The sequence below is a fragment of the Curcuma longa genome, chromosome 7 (genome assembly GCF_044706935.1).
Source record: "Curcuma longa cultivar G26 ecotype Majalengka, Jawa Barat chromosome 7, ITB_CL_G26_1.1, whole genome shotgun sequence".
In the NCBI taxonomy this organism is placed as follows: domain Eukaryota; kingdom Viridiplantae; phylum Streptophyta; class Magnoliopsida; order Zingiberales; family Zingiberaceae; genus Curcuma; species Curcuma longa.
In genome coordinates, this window is record NC_133867.1 from 9027128 (window position 1) to 9039751 (window position 12624).

General features: G+C 37.9%; 2 protein-coding genes and 1 long non-coding RNA gene across 4 annotated transcripts; all 3 read left to right on the plus strand.

The window, feature by feature from the left end:
* The first annotated feature begins 6645 nt into the window (after positions 1 to 6645).
* Positions 6646 to 8557, plus strand: LOC141831721 (myb family transcription factor EFM-like). 2 transcript variants are annotated; one of them, XM_074719127.1, is made up of 5 exons: positions 6646 to 6904; positions 7019 to 7251; positions 7333 to 7708; positions 7811 to 7887; positions 8098 to 8557. In XM_074719127.1, the coding sequence occupies exons 1-5, from the start codon at positions 6700 to 6702 to the stop codon at positions 8392 to 8394; spliced, it is 1188 nt and encodes a 395-aa protein (XP_074575228.1). In that variant the 5' UTR covers positions 6646 to 6699; the 3' UTR covers positions 8395 to 8557. The 2 variants fall into 2 exon arrangements, with proteins under 2 accessions (XP_074575228.1, XP_074575229.1); XM_074719128.1 differs by having other exon boundaries at positions 7814 to 7887.
* Positions 8558 to 10259: 1702 nt separating this feature from the next.
* On the plus strand, positions 10260 to 10940 carry LOC141832388 (LOB domain-containing protein 25-like). The gene has a single exon (XM_074719891.1). The coding sequence runs from the start codon at positions 10298 to 10300 to the stop codon at positions 10907 to 10909; it is 612 nt and encodes a 203-aa protein (XP_074575992.1). The 5' UTR covers positions 10260 to 10297; the 3' UTR covers positions 10910 to 10940.
* Positions 10941 to 11907: 967 nt separating this feature from the next.
* Positions 11908 to 12538, plus strand: LOC141831373 (uncharacterized). The gene is made up of 4 exons (XR_012602053.1): positions 11908 to 11961; positions 12041 to 12153; positions 12223 to 12327; positions 12430 to 12538. It is a non-coding gene; the product is annotated as an uncharacterized LOC141831373 (long non-coding RNA).
* Positions 12539 to 12624: the final 86 nt, after the last annotated feature.

Sequence of the window (12624 nt, forward strand, 5' to 3'; positions counted from 1 at the left end):
TGCAATGATTTTGACGAGTGGAAACATGCAGATTCCAGTCCACGTGAAGTGGGTCCTTGATGGAATTTAAGACCTTTGATTGAGGTGTCACTATATCGGTCATCATGACTATCTTTTTGTGTAAGTTTTTGTCTAATTAGAATGGTGAACCTTATGAGTCATCACTTACAGTTGGTTTGGTTACGACATGTAATAGGCAACCTAGGAACGAAATATAGAAGGAATAGAATAGACATAGTTTCCTTTTGCAATGGAAGAGACATGGAAAGCCTGTTTATTTTAGTTTGCAGGAATGTTGCAAAGAAGAAAATTTTCCCTATGATAAAAATATCTCTACAAAAAAAACCATTTGACTTGTGTAGGTAGTATAATCTATCTAGTTTGATTCAACCAATCTACCTTGTCCATCAACCCTTAGTCTTCTCTCTTGTCTAAATTGGCCCATCCAATGCGATAGTCCCTCTAGCTAGATCGACCCATTCAATTGTTGGTCGACCAACTCAATTGGCGTCATTAGCCTATTTGACTTGATTGACTTGACCCACCTATTTGACCTAATTGACTCAACTTTGTTTGATTCTATCAATCACCCACCCTTTTTTTTGACTCACCAACTCAATTGATCTAATTAACTTGTTGACTTGATTGGTCCATATGATCTAACCCACTTGGTCCATTCCAACCTTGTCTTGCTTGATTGACCCAAGCTATCCATTCGACCCACCTACATCCAAAGACTTGATCAACTCACTCAGCTTATCTAACCTTCTAGCTCAATTGACTCACTTTGCTCACACGACCTGTCAATCCTATTAGACATTTGACTCTATTGAAACTATTCAATCCTATTGCCCATATAACCCATATAGTTGGATTGACTGCCTACCCAATCTAACCAAATCGATCTAGTTTGACCTATTGCCTGACCCACTCAGCCGATGGGTGCCTTTGCTCCATGTTCATAATTATCATTTCTTGAAGATTAAATAGAGTAAAAATTTATATTATTTGAAGAATGCAATAGATAAGGAATAATTATTTGTAAAATAGAGTAAGGAATAACTACTTTTTATGAATGGGATATCACAATTATGTGAGAATAGTATTTTAAGATAATTTTTGCAACTTTATGAAAATTTCTAGGGATTAATATAGTTATTCCCATGAAATACACGCATCCAATTAATCTTAGAGGAAATTAATGAACCAAATCTTAGTTGAGATATGAAAGCTGTATATGTTTATTGCATGCATGACTATGGACAGTAGATAAGAGCTGCGGAAGTAGCTGTGGCACACCATGAGACCTAAACTCGCATTCAGACCTCGTGTAACTAGTACATGTGCTTTCAATGCCACAGGAAAGAAATGGATAAGAGACAGCTCGTTTCTGCATAGGAGCAGCTTAAGTGGATATCCCTTTCCTGTTTAACTAGCTGCCACCTACCACGTTTTCTTTGGTTTTCCATTTTGCTTTAAAAAAAATACTTAGGTAACAGAATTAATGGTGTAGGGTAGGGATTAAACACATTGACAATGTCAATGATCAGGTTGAGGTGGAGGATGGGAGGATTGTGTAAACCACATTGAAAAAGAAGTAAAAAAGAGAAGTGTATTGTGGATAAGGTTGAGGCTACGGTATCTCACACCATTGATTGTGCTTTGCTTTTCTCCAAAAGCCAAACAATGCTTCAGAGAAGTCAGTAACTCCACTGTCACTGCTCAACTTTTGTTGTGACAGGATTGTAGTGCTAGGGGCCAGGTTTGGTCACCGTTTTCTCACAAATGTTTCGGGAACTAGATTGCATTATCTGGTTGGATTGGTTAAGCCGAAACAGAAAGGCCAGTCTTTACTGGTTTAATCCTACTAAAATGCACATTTTATTAGGCTTGTTTTCTGATCCTTTTTTCCCCAAAATGCCCTTGGGAAGATTGAAAGCCTTAAACCTTGTAGTAGATGCTTCAAAAGTGTGTGCTGGAGTAAGAAGGAAAACAAAACATAAACGGTAGCAATATTTAATTTGTATTCTAATTTAGAGTGAAATAAAATTGTGGAATCTAATTTTCAGTTTTCAATCACAAGTCAGTTCAGAATTCAATTTTATTTTTCTGTGGAAACTGTGAAGTTTAAGATACTAAAAATTTCTTACTTATTGCAAGAACATAAAAAATATATGTGAAGTAAAGAAAATAATAATAAATCTATTTCCAGAAATGGTATTATCCAAGCATAGCTGTCTGGTGTTCTTCTTTATATATGCATTTATATATATATACACATTTATATTATGTACATAAAAGATAATATTATAGAAGATAGGTACATTTAACAAATGCATGAGTGTCCACAAAATGTGATAACTGTGCTTTTTTTTCCCTATGCATTAATAGATTCCTCTGGTCCTTTTCAGTGCCTTCCTCAAGGGACCACTTTATCTCCATACAAGTGCCAAAACAGTGAAATAATAACTAATTAGTCTCTTTCAGCATTCTCAGGTAACTTTTATGAGTCAAAGAAAACACTTGCTGTTTTCAATTTCAAGTTTCTGCATGAATTTATTGCTGAATATTGTCACAGAGGTAGCTGGTGAACAGTCAAGGATAGATCACAGGTATACTTGCAGCACTAATGGCTACAGCCAATGAATCTTTTGAAGTGATTGATCATTGCAGGTAAGACCACAATCTCACGGACCACATTTACTCAACTTTCATTGCTGTTCTTCATTTAATATATTTTTTATTGACAGCAGAAGGGTAAGATGCTTCATAAAGCAAGCTGTCCAATAATGGCTGCCCTTTGATGGATCCAAGATGAAGCTACTCGGAAATCTGAGAGCCTCAGTTTCACAGGTAGACAAGTAGGTTATTATTATTCAACAGCATATTTTGGTCCTTCTCTGGTTCAGTTTCATGCTCTCATATCATTATATCTCCAATAATAATATACTGCAATGCCTGTGCTCTGCTCCCTCAAAAGAATAATTACTGGACAGCATATGTTATAAGCATGCCATCTTTATAGAATGACAGCGTCATATATACTCTTCCCTTCAAGGAAAGTGAGAATTAGTCAATATTCTGTGAGAAATAGAAATCTTGGATTCTTTGTTCAGTGAAGGACAAGCGTTGATTATAGTGCTGCAATCGATTGTATGGTCCCCTAGAAGCCATGCCTACTAAAATTCTTGGGGAAAAATATTCAAGAGGACATCCTTTACTTTTAAAATCATCAAGATGAGCACCTCTGTATTAATTATTATTAAAGAGATACCTTATCACCTTGAACATCCCCATTATTCCTCCTTGCCACTATCCTAATTTATTAAAAAGTAGATAATTTTAATGAAACTGTTCATTTTTTACTAAGTTGAAATTAAAACTTTCTAATTTTTCATGTGACTCTATTACCTACTAAAAGAGAATATTCACACCTAGACCTACTATAATAGACATAAAAAAAAAGTTATAATGGACATATCCATATGAAGGGAGTCTCTTTGATAATAATCACAATAGGGTACCTTTAAATAATTTTTAAAAAGAAGGATACTATTTTGATTTTTGGCTAAAATTCTTGGGCTTTGACAAGCTTTTGATGTAAATAGTTGCAAGCTGTTCCCACTTCTAAAGCCTGACAGCAAAAGTTGATGACAACATTGAACAGTAGTAATCAATTGCACCACCTAAATTTAAGGGATTGTTTCATTTGTATTGGTGTTAGAATTTAAGATTGTCATATCCCATCTTTATTTCATTTAAGAAACAATATCAATAATCATAAACCTGCAAGTTGGTGGTAGGCTTTTCTCTTGGAGACGATTATGATAGAATCTCACTGTCGATACTTGATGGTATATGGCTTGTGGACAAAGCCTCTTTTTCTTTTAGTTGGCAAAGTGGGATGGTTTTAGATTCCTTAACCCGCATACAAAATCCCTTGCTTACCTTAGGACCTATTGGTCTGAGCAATGATTAAGATATGTCCAAAATGGTTTTGGATTCTCTCTTAGTTGGAGGGCAACCTCACTTGGTCAATTAAACCATGCACACCATGTTCTTATCTTCTTGGTTAAGGAATAAAGAATCAAGGCAGTTGATGGAACCACGTCAATTTTTTTTATAAGCAGTGACATGTTGTACTATCTCATAATACAATACACCCAAATAATGCAAGGTAGAGAAGTATTATTTTCAATTTTTTTCCTTCGTTCATGTGTTGCTTTATTAATTTGTGGAGTGATTAAAATGTTATCTGCTTCAATCAAAATGAGCTGCTAACGTATTTATTTTATTTTATAAACTGACCTTGACTTCATTATATTTATTTTATTTTGATGTAGAAGCAAGAGGAACACTAACTTCGAGATCCTTGAATATTAATAGTTTCAAGTGCTATTTCTTTCCTGTTCTTAAAAAATTTACTCTTGCTTATATACAATTTTTGGCTAAACAGTTTCCTACATTGCAACTTAGAATTGTGATATGCTTCTCCTGAAACCTTCTTGAACACATAGAAATCAAAACATGAACAAGAGAAAGAGAAGAGCTTTGCATTTATGAAGTCTCCTTTACTGATTTCCAATAGACTTCCCAACTTTTTAACTGGGGCCGGACGTATTTGCTGTCTTGGAAGAATCTCATTTTTCTTTTAGGATAAAATCACTTCACCTTTCTGTCGGTTCATGACCCTCTTTCAGCTTCCAACACTGTCAACTCCACTAAAATTTTCAACCCTTTCTTTGTCTCCCACAATTCCAAAGTCCAACTTGTTTCAAGGACAATTTTTGAAACTATGGCCTCTCGACTTTAAATATTTTCCATTTACCTCATAGTTTTGGAACAATTCCTTTAAATCAAGTATTGCTTGTTAGTAGTGTTATACTCTTTACTTTGTTGTACAAGAACAATAAATAATGCACTTGTCTCCCCTTTCACTAAAAGGTTACAGAAGTAGTAGTAGCAAAGGTGGTGCCACTTGTTGCACATTAAGTTTAGTTTCCTAGTAGAAAAAGGAATTAGCTAGGGTTAGAAATAATGCAGGAAAATTACAGTTTCCTTTGATGGATGGAAGGAAGTAGATTTTCTCTTTCATTTTTTATAAATGCCTTTCCCTACAACCAATTTTAACTTGGTTGGTTGGGTTTGACCCACAATTTGCAAGAGGCAGGCATGCAAAAGCACCTACCAATTCAGCAAAAGTGAGATTGTCAGAATATATGTGAAACTACTTAAGATGAGATTTGATGACCCACTTATCTAGATATGATTTGACTTTTAGATTCTTAATGAAATATTTTAAATAGGAGTACACAAGTATAGTTGGAGGAACTCCAAGGGATAGATTCCAAACTTCAACAAAGCCATTGAGCATTAAGTGAAAAGGTCAAAGGAGACCATTATGGAAGATTAAAAAGCTTGTGTTTCTTCTCCACCACTATGAGTGGAGGGGTCCCTCCATCAACCTTGTGCATGCAAATGAACAAAAATCACTAGTACAAAAATGTACATGCTAAGTTCACCAAAAGGAGCCTTATAATAGAAGTGGAGCTAGGTCTTATTTCTTCATGGCAACAAAAGCTAAAATATTGAAGCAAATTTGGATGAAGAAATACTTCTCGTACAATTTATTTCTTTAACACATTTTTTTTATTTTTTTTATGTCATTCCTTAAAATATGAATGGATATGTAGATGAGTTTAGGATATGCTTGATGGTTGAAGAATATTATATTTTTGACATTTGATTGGTTGATATGTTCAACTTGAGACGTATCGTAGTTAAAGATGGGATAGGCTTATTATAAGTTGATTTATATATGAATCAGTTAGCACCGTGAAAAATAATATTAATTGTCATAAATTAATTTGTGACTTAATTAGGCATCTTGATGTTGAATTATTCAACTTTATATCATGCTAAATTATGAATAAATCTATGATTTTTCATAATACAATTTGGTCTATAAGAAGTTATAACCAAAATTTAAGATTTAAACAATGCATTTTGATAAAAAAAATTATTGTGGAAGCCGGTCCTAGTAACATCGATTATGAAAAAATGGGGGTGGTTTTGGCAAATGCTCATATTTATTTAATTAACACCCAATGAAAATAAGTGTTGTTGTTGGGGGTGATAAGTTAATAAATTGAAATTTATTGGCATAATTTTAAGCAAAAGAGACGAAAGGAATCTTTGATGACGAGGACGGACTTATCCTTTAGCTCCTCCAAAGAATCTCTCTCTTTCACTCCGCAAAATTTTAATTAAAAAATGGGATTAGATAAGGTTTGGTTAAATTAATCACCCAAGAAATTGAAGGTTTAAATTAAATCAATAAAATATAAATTGTCATGCAAATCTTTTATTATTATTATTATTATTATTATTATGTTTTATTCATTTTACTTGTGTGATGGATACGGAATCCGACATATCGTCATATCGGCGAGACGGACCACCGCGCCGCGGAAGCGGTATCTCGGCGCCGGGTACCGGTTTCGTTTCGCCCCATTGTAACATGTTACAAACGCAAACGGCTCGTCGCATCCGGTCCGTTTCTTGGTTCCCGGTTCGACCGTTCGGTTTCTCCTGCGTATAAAATGGACGTCCCCTTCTCTCTCCGTCGTTGCCCTCGTGCTCGAAGAGATCGCCAGCGAGGAGTTGTGGGAGGAAGAAGAGTGGAGGTGGTGGCTGGAGATGGGATCGGCAGCGACGGAGATCGGACTGGACCTCAAGCTCTTTGCTACCAGGACTGCCGGTAGCTTCCTCAAGGAAGCCGCGGCGGCCGTCGACGGCGGGGTGACCAAGTTGGAGGAGTCCGTGCGGAGCTTGGTGGATGAGAGGAAGAAGATCGAGGTTTTCAAGCGCGAGCTCCCCATTTGCATGTTCCTCCTAACCGAAGGTGCCTAGTTTTGTTTCCCCCTTTTTGAGTTTTAATCCCTAGGCGGATTTTTCGGTTGAAAATTTGAAATTTTAATTTCGATGGTTTCTGATGTCGATTTGTTCTTCGAAGCAGTAATTGAGCTGTTGAAGAAGGAGCTTGAACGCGGCCCGGGAGAGCGATTGACGCAGAGCTTCAAAGAATTCATACCCATTAGGAGTGAGTGCGAAGAGGAGGGTATGGATGGGATGAAGCTTGAAGCAGACTGCAAGGAGAAGACGCACTGGATGAGCTCTGCCCAGCTATGGAGCCCTAATTCTACTGCCGATGACAAGGTTGATGATGATGGCAAAAGCGTCACGGATGAGGTACAAAAGAGTAATTTTGAGCTGTATTTTCGCCGATTTGATGATTTTTTTAAGCGAACAATAATTCGATGTTGGTAGCAGAGAAATGGAAGATCAGATCTCTCCGAGGAGAAGGAGGAGAACGTTTTCTCGGAGTCCAAAAGGCACTATTTTGGGGCTGGATTCTTGCCGTTTAAGAGCTCAAAGGAGGCGTCGAAGTCCACAACGCCGCCGCCTGATTTCTCTCTTCTGTCATCCGCCGCCGTCAAGAGCTCTGCTTTCTCTGTCTCTTCCACCGCCGACGACCACTCCGACAGTGGCTCCGGCACCAAGCGAGCCGGGAGAGTCCCACCGCTGACGAGCGGCGCGCTCCTTAGCTTGCAGCTGCAGCATCCGCAGAGGAAGACGAGGCGGTGCTGGTCGCCGGAGCTTCACCGCCGCTTCGTCCTCGCTCTCCAGAAACTCGGTGGTTCGCAAGGTTAGATTTTTAGATCATTAATGAACAAAAGTTCCATTTTTCTCCCCTCCATTTGAGTGATTAAACAATTCCACCTCTGATTACGAGCTGTTCATCATGCAGCAGCGACTCCAAAGCAGATCAGAGAACTGATGAAAGTCGATGGACTCACCAACGACGAAGTGAAAAGCCACCTCCAGGTAGCTTCCATCTTCTACACGATTTCCTCAAAACCTCCATTTTTGTCGGAGAGATTCTTCAAATTGCCCCCTAACATTTTATAATGTCAAAACAACCTCCATTTTGGACAGTGTAAAATAGATAGTTAGATTTGGGAATATTTGCACAATTTCCCCTTTTTTTTCTTCAAAATTTTATCTGCTAATTCTCCATTCTTGTTCTTTCTCCAGAAATATAGATTACATACAAGAAAGGCGCCTTATGGTTCATCAGCTGGCACTAATAAGCCAGCTGCGTCCTCGAGAGACCTCTGGATGCATTCTGAGAACTGCACCAACTCCTCAACACAGCAGAACACTGCTCGTGTTTCTGTTTCCCAATCTGGCTCTCCTCAAAGCCCCCTTCAGTTGGCCATCTCCGGCGGCGGCAGCGGCACGGCCGGAGGAGATAGCTGCCTGGAAGTTGATGGGAAGTTCGAGAGAAGCTTCAACTGGATGCCCCGAGTGAAGTTTACAGCTGAAACTTAGAAATCTGAGAGGATTGCTGTAGGTGTATTGTTGTGCCTTGTATAGAGTTTGAGAGTTTTGTCGATAAAATGTAGGCAAGAGAAGAGGCCTTCGGATATTTGGAACAAAATTATGAGGAAAATGGAGACCGATTTTGCCCCCTTTTGTTTTTGTTTTTGTTTTTTTTGCATCGACAGAAGGAAAAAATATATAAATACAAAATCATGTTGTTTACCATTTTACTAGGAATAAAAATGTTGCATCCGAATTCAAATTAAATATGTATAACGATATTGTTTCGAAGAGTTTAACTAATTTATCGCTCTTATTTTGAATGGAGAACAATCTTATTTCTAAATGTGTCATAGAAACATCTCATGACTACTAACTTTTAGTATTTGTTGATATTTAACAATTAAGTAGGTGACTTGATGTTCATGCGGTAGAACATCAAATCACCCACTTGATATATAGATATCTATATAGCACCTAAACTTATCATGGTTCTTGCATCTCTTCCTATCCTACCTTGCCCATCTTTGCTAGCCCCCATGTTAACAACTTGTCGACACTCGTAAGTGCTCTCTCCGTGACATTTGCGACTATGAGAATTGTGAAAGAAGCATTCGTATAGGTCCTAAGAAAACTCGATCCAACCGGCTGCTCTACACGTAAAATCCCCTTCACCTTCGCTCCCCTTGTCATTGAAAGAACTTATGTTTTCATAAGAATCACAACTCTCTAAAATGAACTAGGCAACAATATTAATTTCAAAGGAAAAACAACTTAATAGTTAATACAATTACCCTTATCGTTTCTCCTCTCAAATTAAATTATATTTTTTTAATTTAATTTTTGGATAGAATGAGTATTTTTGATGTGATAAAAAATTACAAAATATATATAAGACATCTTCCAAGACTTGTGATTAATTGGCCCAATTAATAAATGATTGCAACATGCATCAACCAAATATAATGAAAATTACATTATGGACCAATCTTGAATGAATAATCTCATGAAACAAATTAATTATTAATTTTGTTATATTTGCAAACTAGGTTATAAAATTCAGTAAAATAAAATATATAACTATATATATATATTTAAATGATCAAACTTTAATTTTTTTTTCACGAGGTGATATAATATTTTTGATTGAGTTCTTTTTGTTAATTATTAGTGCTAGAAACCTTGTATTTCTAAAATAATTTTATTTGATTTCCTTCTATATATATTCATTTTATCACCTATTACAATTATACAACAATTAACATCTGTATAAAAAATATCGGTCTAATTAATGAAGTCGACATCATATATCACTAGCTAATAAATGAAAAAAAGGAAAAATTATCTATTTTTAATGGAAAAATGTTTACAATATTAAAATGTATTCTAAAAATAAATGTTCAAGCTCATCTTCTTCTTTCTCCCTGTTGGAGATCTGAAACCTAACCTCTCCAAATTTGGCGAACAAATAAGGTGACAACAAACCCTAATTTTCTCCTTGTTCTTCTTTTATATTTCAAACTTTCCCCCACATTTTAATATATTATGATATACATATCTATATATGTGATTGAAAAGATCTAAAAATTGACTTGGGATCTGCATCTGTAAGCCAAAGATTCTGTTTTGGATCCATGAGATCTAGACATCTAAGTTCTTATCAAATCTAGATATAGCCACGCAATCATACCAATTTTGCAGTGATCTAATGAAGCCCTAACCCTAGATATAGCTCCATATATATATATAAGAACATGATGATCTTAGAAAACCCTAACCCTATCTCTAGCAGATTTTTTGTTTTGTTTTGTTTTCAAGTTTTTATCTTTGATCAAAATTTTCTTCTTTTTTTGTGTGTTATTATTAGGCGATCGATCGATCGATCAGTTAGTTGATCGGGACATCGGCGGCGATGTCGAGCTCGTCGTCGCCGTGCGCGGCGTGCAAGCTGCTGCGCCGGAAGTGCACGCAGGAGTGCATCTTCGCGCCGTACTTCCCGGCGGAGCACCCGGAGAAGTTCGCCAGCGTGCACCGGGTGTTCGGCGCCAGCAACGTCGGGAAGCTGCTGAAGGAAGTAGCCCCCGGCCGGCGGGAGGACGCCGTCGCGTCGCTCGCCTACGAGGCCGAGGCGCGGATCCACGACCCGGTCCACGGCTGCGTCGCGCACATCTGCCTCCTCCAGCGCCGCCTCGCCGAGATCCAGTGCACCCTCGCCGAGGCCAGGAAGGAGCTCGCGACCTTCCTCGGCCCCGCGGCCGCCTACGCGCCCTCCCCGTTCCTCCCCCACCACCATCTCCACCTCCAACACCACCCTCACCACGCCGCCGCCGCCGTCGCGCCGTTCGTGGAGATGTCGAACCCCAACGCGAGTGCGGGCGGTGGCCTCGCTCAGCTGCATCGTCATCAAGCATCCGGCGACTGGGTGATAGCCGGAGGGCGGCAGCTGGTTGCTTTCCCGGCGCAGGAGCAGATTGAATGCCAGTTTGGAATGGAGCAATTAAGAGTTAGGGAAGGTGTTAATTAGCTGATTAGTGCAATAACCATGTTCATATATATAATTCCCTGTTACAATTGGAGAGATTAATTATATTAATTTAGATTAACGTGGTTGGTTTCATCTGCAATTAAATTTGATTAATCATGTGTCAAGGCAAAGATCAAAGATCTGCAATTAAATTAGCTGATCGTATATTGTCTGTTTCACTGTTGGCAGGGAATTTGGATCCGCGGAGCAAAGCGTTCGGGCGGCAGGAGGCGTTCTTTAGGGGAAGCAAATCTCGAGAAAGGCTCGGTGAGTGATTTGTCAAACCCCGCCTTGGTTTGGGGTTTCGGGAACAGCTCGATTGTGTTTCTTACTCGGGGCTGAATGCCTTCGATCCGACAGAGGCGATCGGTGAAGAGCGTAGGCTGTTGGTCAGGGGCAATCCGTGTGTACTTGATTCGCCGGTCGATGTGGATGATCATTTTGATGGCCCTGCTGTTGCTTCTGCTCCCTCCACCAGCCTCGCACATTATAGCAAGTACATAGAGGATTTAAGCCTCAAGAGGTAAGATTTCTTCCACAACAACGAATGCATAATTACCAAGTTTTTCAATGGAGAACTTTTGAATCATGATATTTTGGTAAAATCTGTATATTGAATTTGTTTATGAAACTCAGCGCGACCACTTCATGGAACTTTGTTCTTTCTTGAACCATTGGATGATCTGATGGAGAGAAAGCATAATTCCTGAAGGTTACAGAATTCTTGAAAATTCATTTTACAACGATTTCTGAAATTGTTTCCTAGGGGCTCAAATAGAAAGAAAGCTTTGGAGAAGCTTGTTGAGGCATACGAGGAGAATGTACTCACTGAATTTACAGAAAACAAGTAAGATGCTCCTGGTTTCTTACATATTGTCTGATTTTAAGAACTCTGCTAATGAAGTGTATATTCCATTTCTTTCTTCCACAAATTATTATTACCCTGACTTGCCTTTCCTTTGCTATTAGGTACATCACATTGTCATATTGGTCCTTAAAATTAATTAAAAAGGGGACAACAGTTGAATCTCATTTAGCTTGTCGTCTCATAGGTTTGTACTCATCCACATCTTCCTTCAATTATTCTTTTTCTTGTTTATGGATAAAAGTAAATGATGTTTACATATACAGGACTGCTGGCAATCAATATTGACTGCAAGGATTCTTCACATGAAATGATGAAAGAAACGATTCCGCTACTCTGTGAAGCCTTCAAGTCTGGAAGCAAAACAGTCAAGATACTCGTATGAAAGTACTAGTTTTTGATGTTTATATGCCAACTTATGCTTGATACCTATCTTATATTCTTGTAGGTATTACAATGCATTGCAATGATTAGCTCGTTTGGTGCAATGGATCCAAATGAACTGCAAGATTCTATGAATTTTACATGGCAGATTTTCTATCCTAAATCTACCGTATGTAGCAACCATATTATCTGTATAAATAATTGGATATAAATTTATCAGTTTTGTTTATTTAGTTCATCAATTTATAACATTCTAATTAATAAAATGCAGGATCAACTTAGTGAAACTCGTCCTGCTGTGTTATCTGCAGCACTGTCTGCTTGGGCATTTCTTCTTACGTTTGTCGATGAATGGAGAATTCATCCGACAAACTGGAAAGGGTAAACATTATAACAAGCGATTTTTCTTTTGCCAATTTATATGTTTACATATACTTATTCTTAACATTTAACACTTCAATGATAC

What these genes read in the sequence shown, in the direction of transcription:
- LOC141832388 (XM_074719891.1), top strand. Translation starts at nt 10,298, where the DNA reads ATGTCGAGCTCGTCGTCGCCGTGCGCGGCGTGCAAGCTGCTGCGCCGG.
- LOC141831721 (XM_074719127.1), top strand. Translation starts at nt 6,700, where the DNA reads ATGGGATCGGCAGCGACGGAGATCGGACTGGACCTCAAGCTCTTTGCT. An exon ending in GCAAAAGCGTCACGGATGAG is followed by an intron (nt 7,252 to 7,332) that starts GTACAAAAGAGT and finishes TGTTGGTAGCAG; the next exon opens with AGAAATGGAAGATCAGATCT. An exon ending in AAGTGAAAAGCCACCTCCAG is followed by an intron (nt 7,888 to 8,097) that starts GTAGCTTCCATC and finishes TTCTTTCTCCAG; the next exon opens with AAATATAGATTACATACAAG.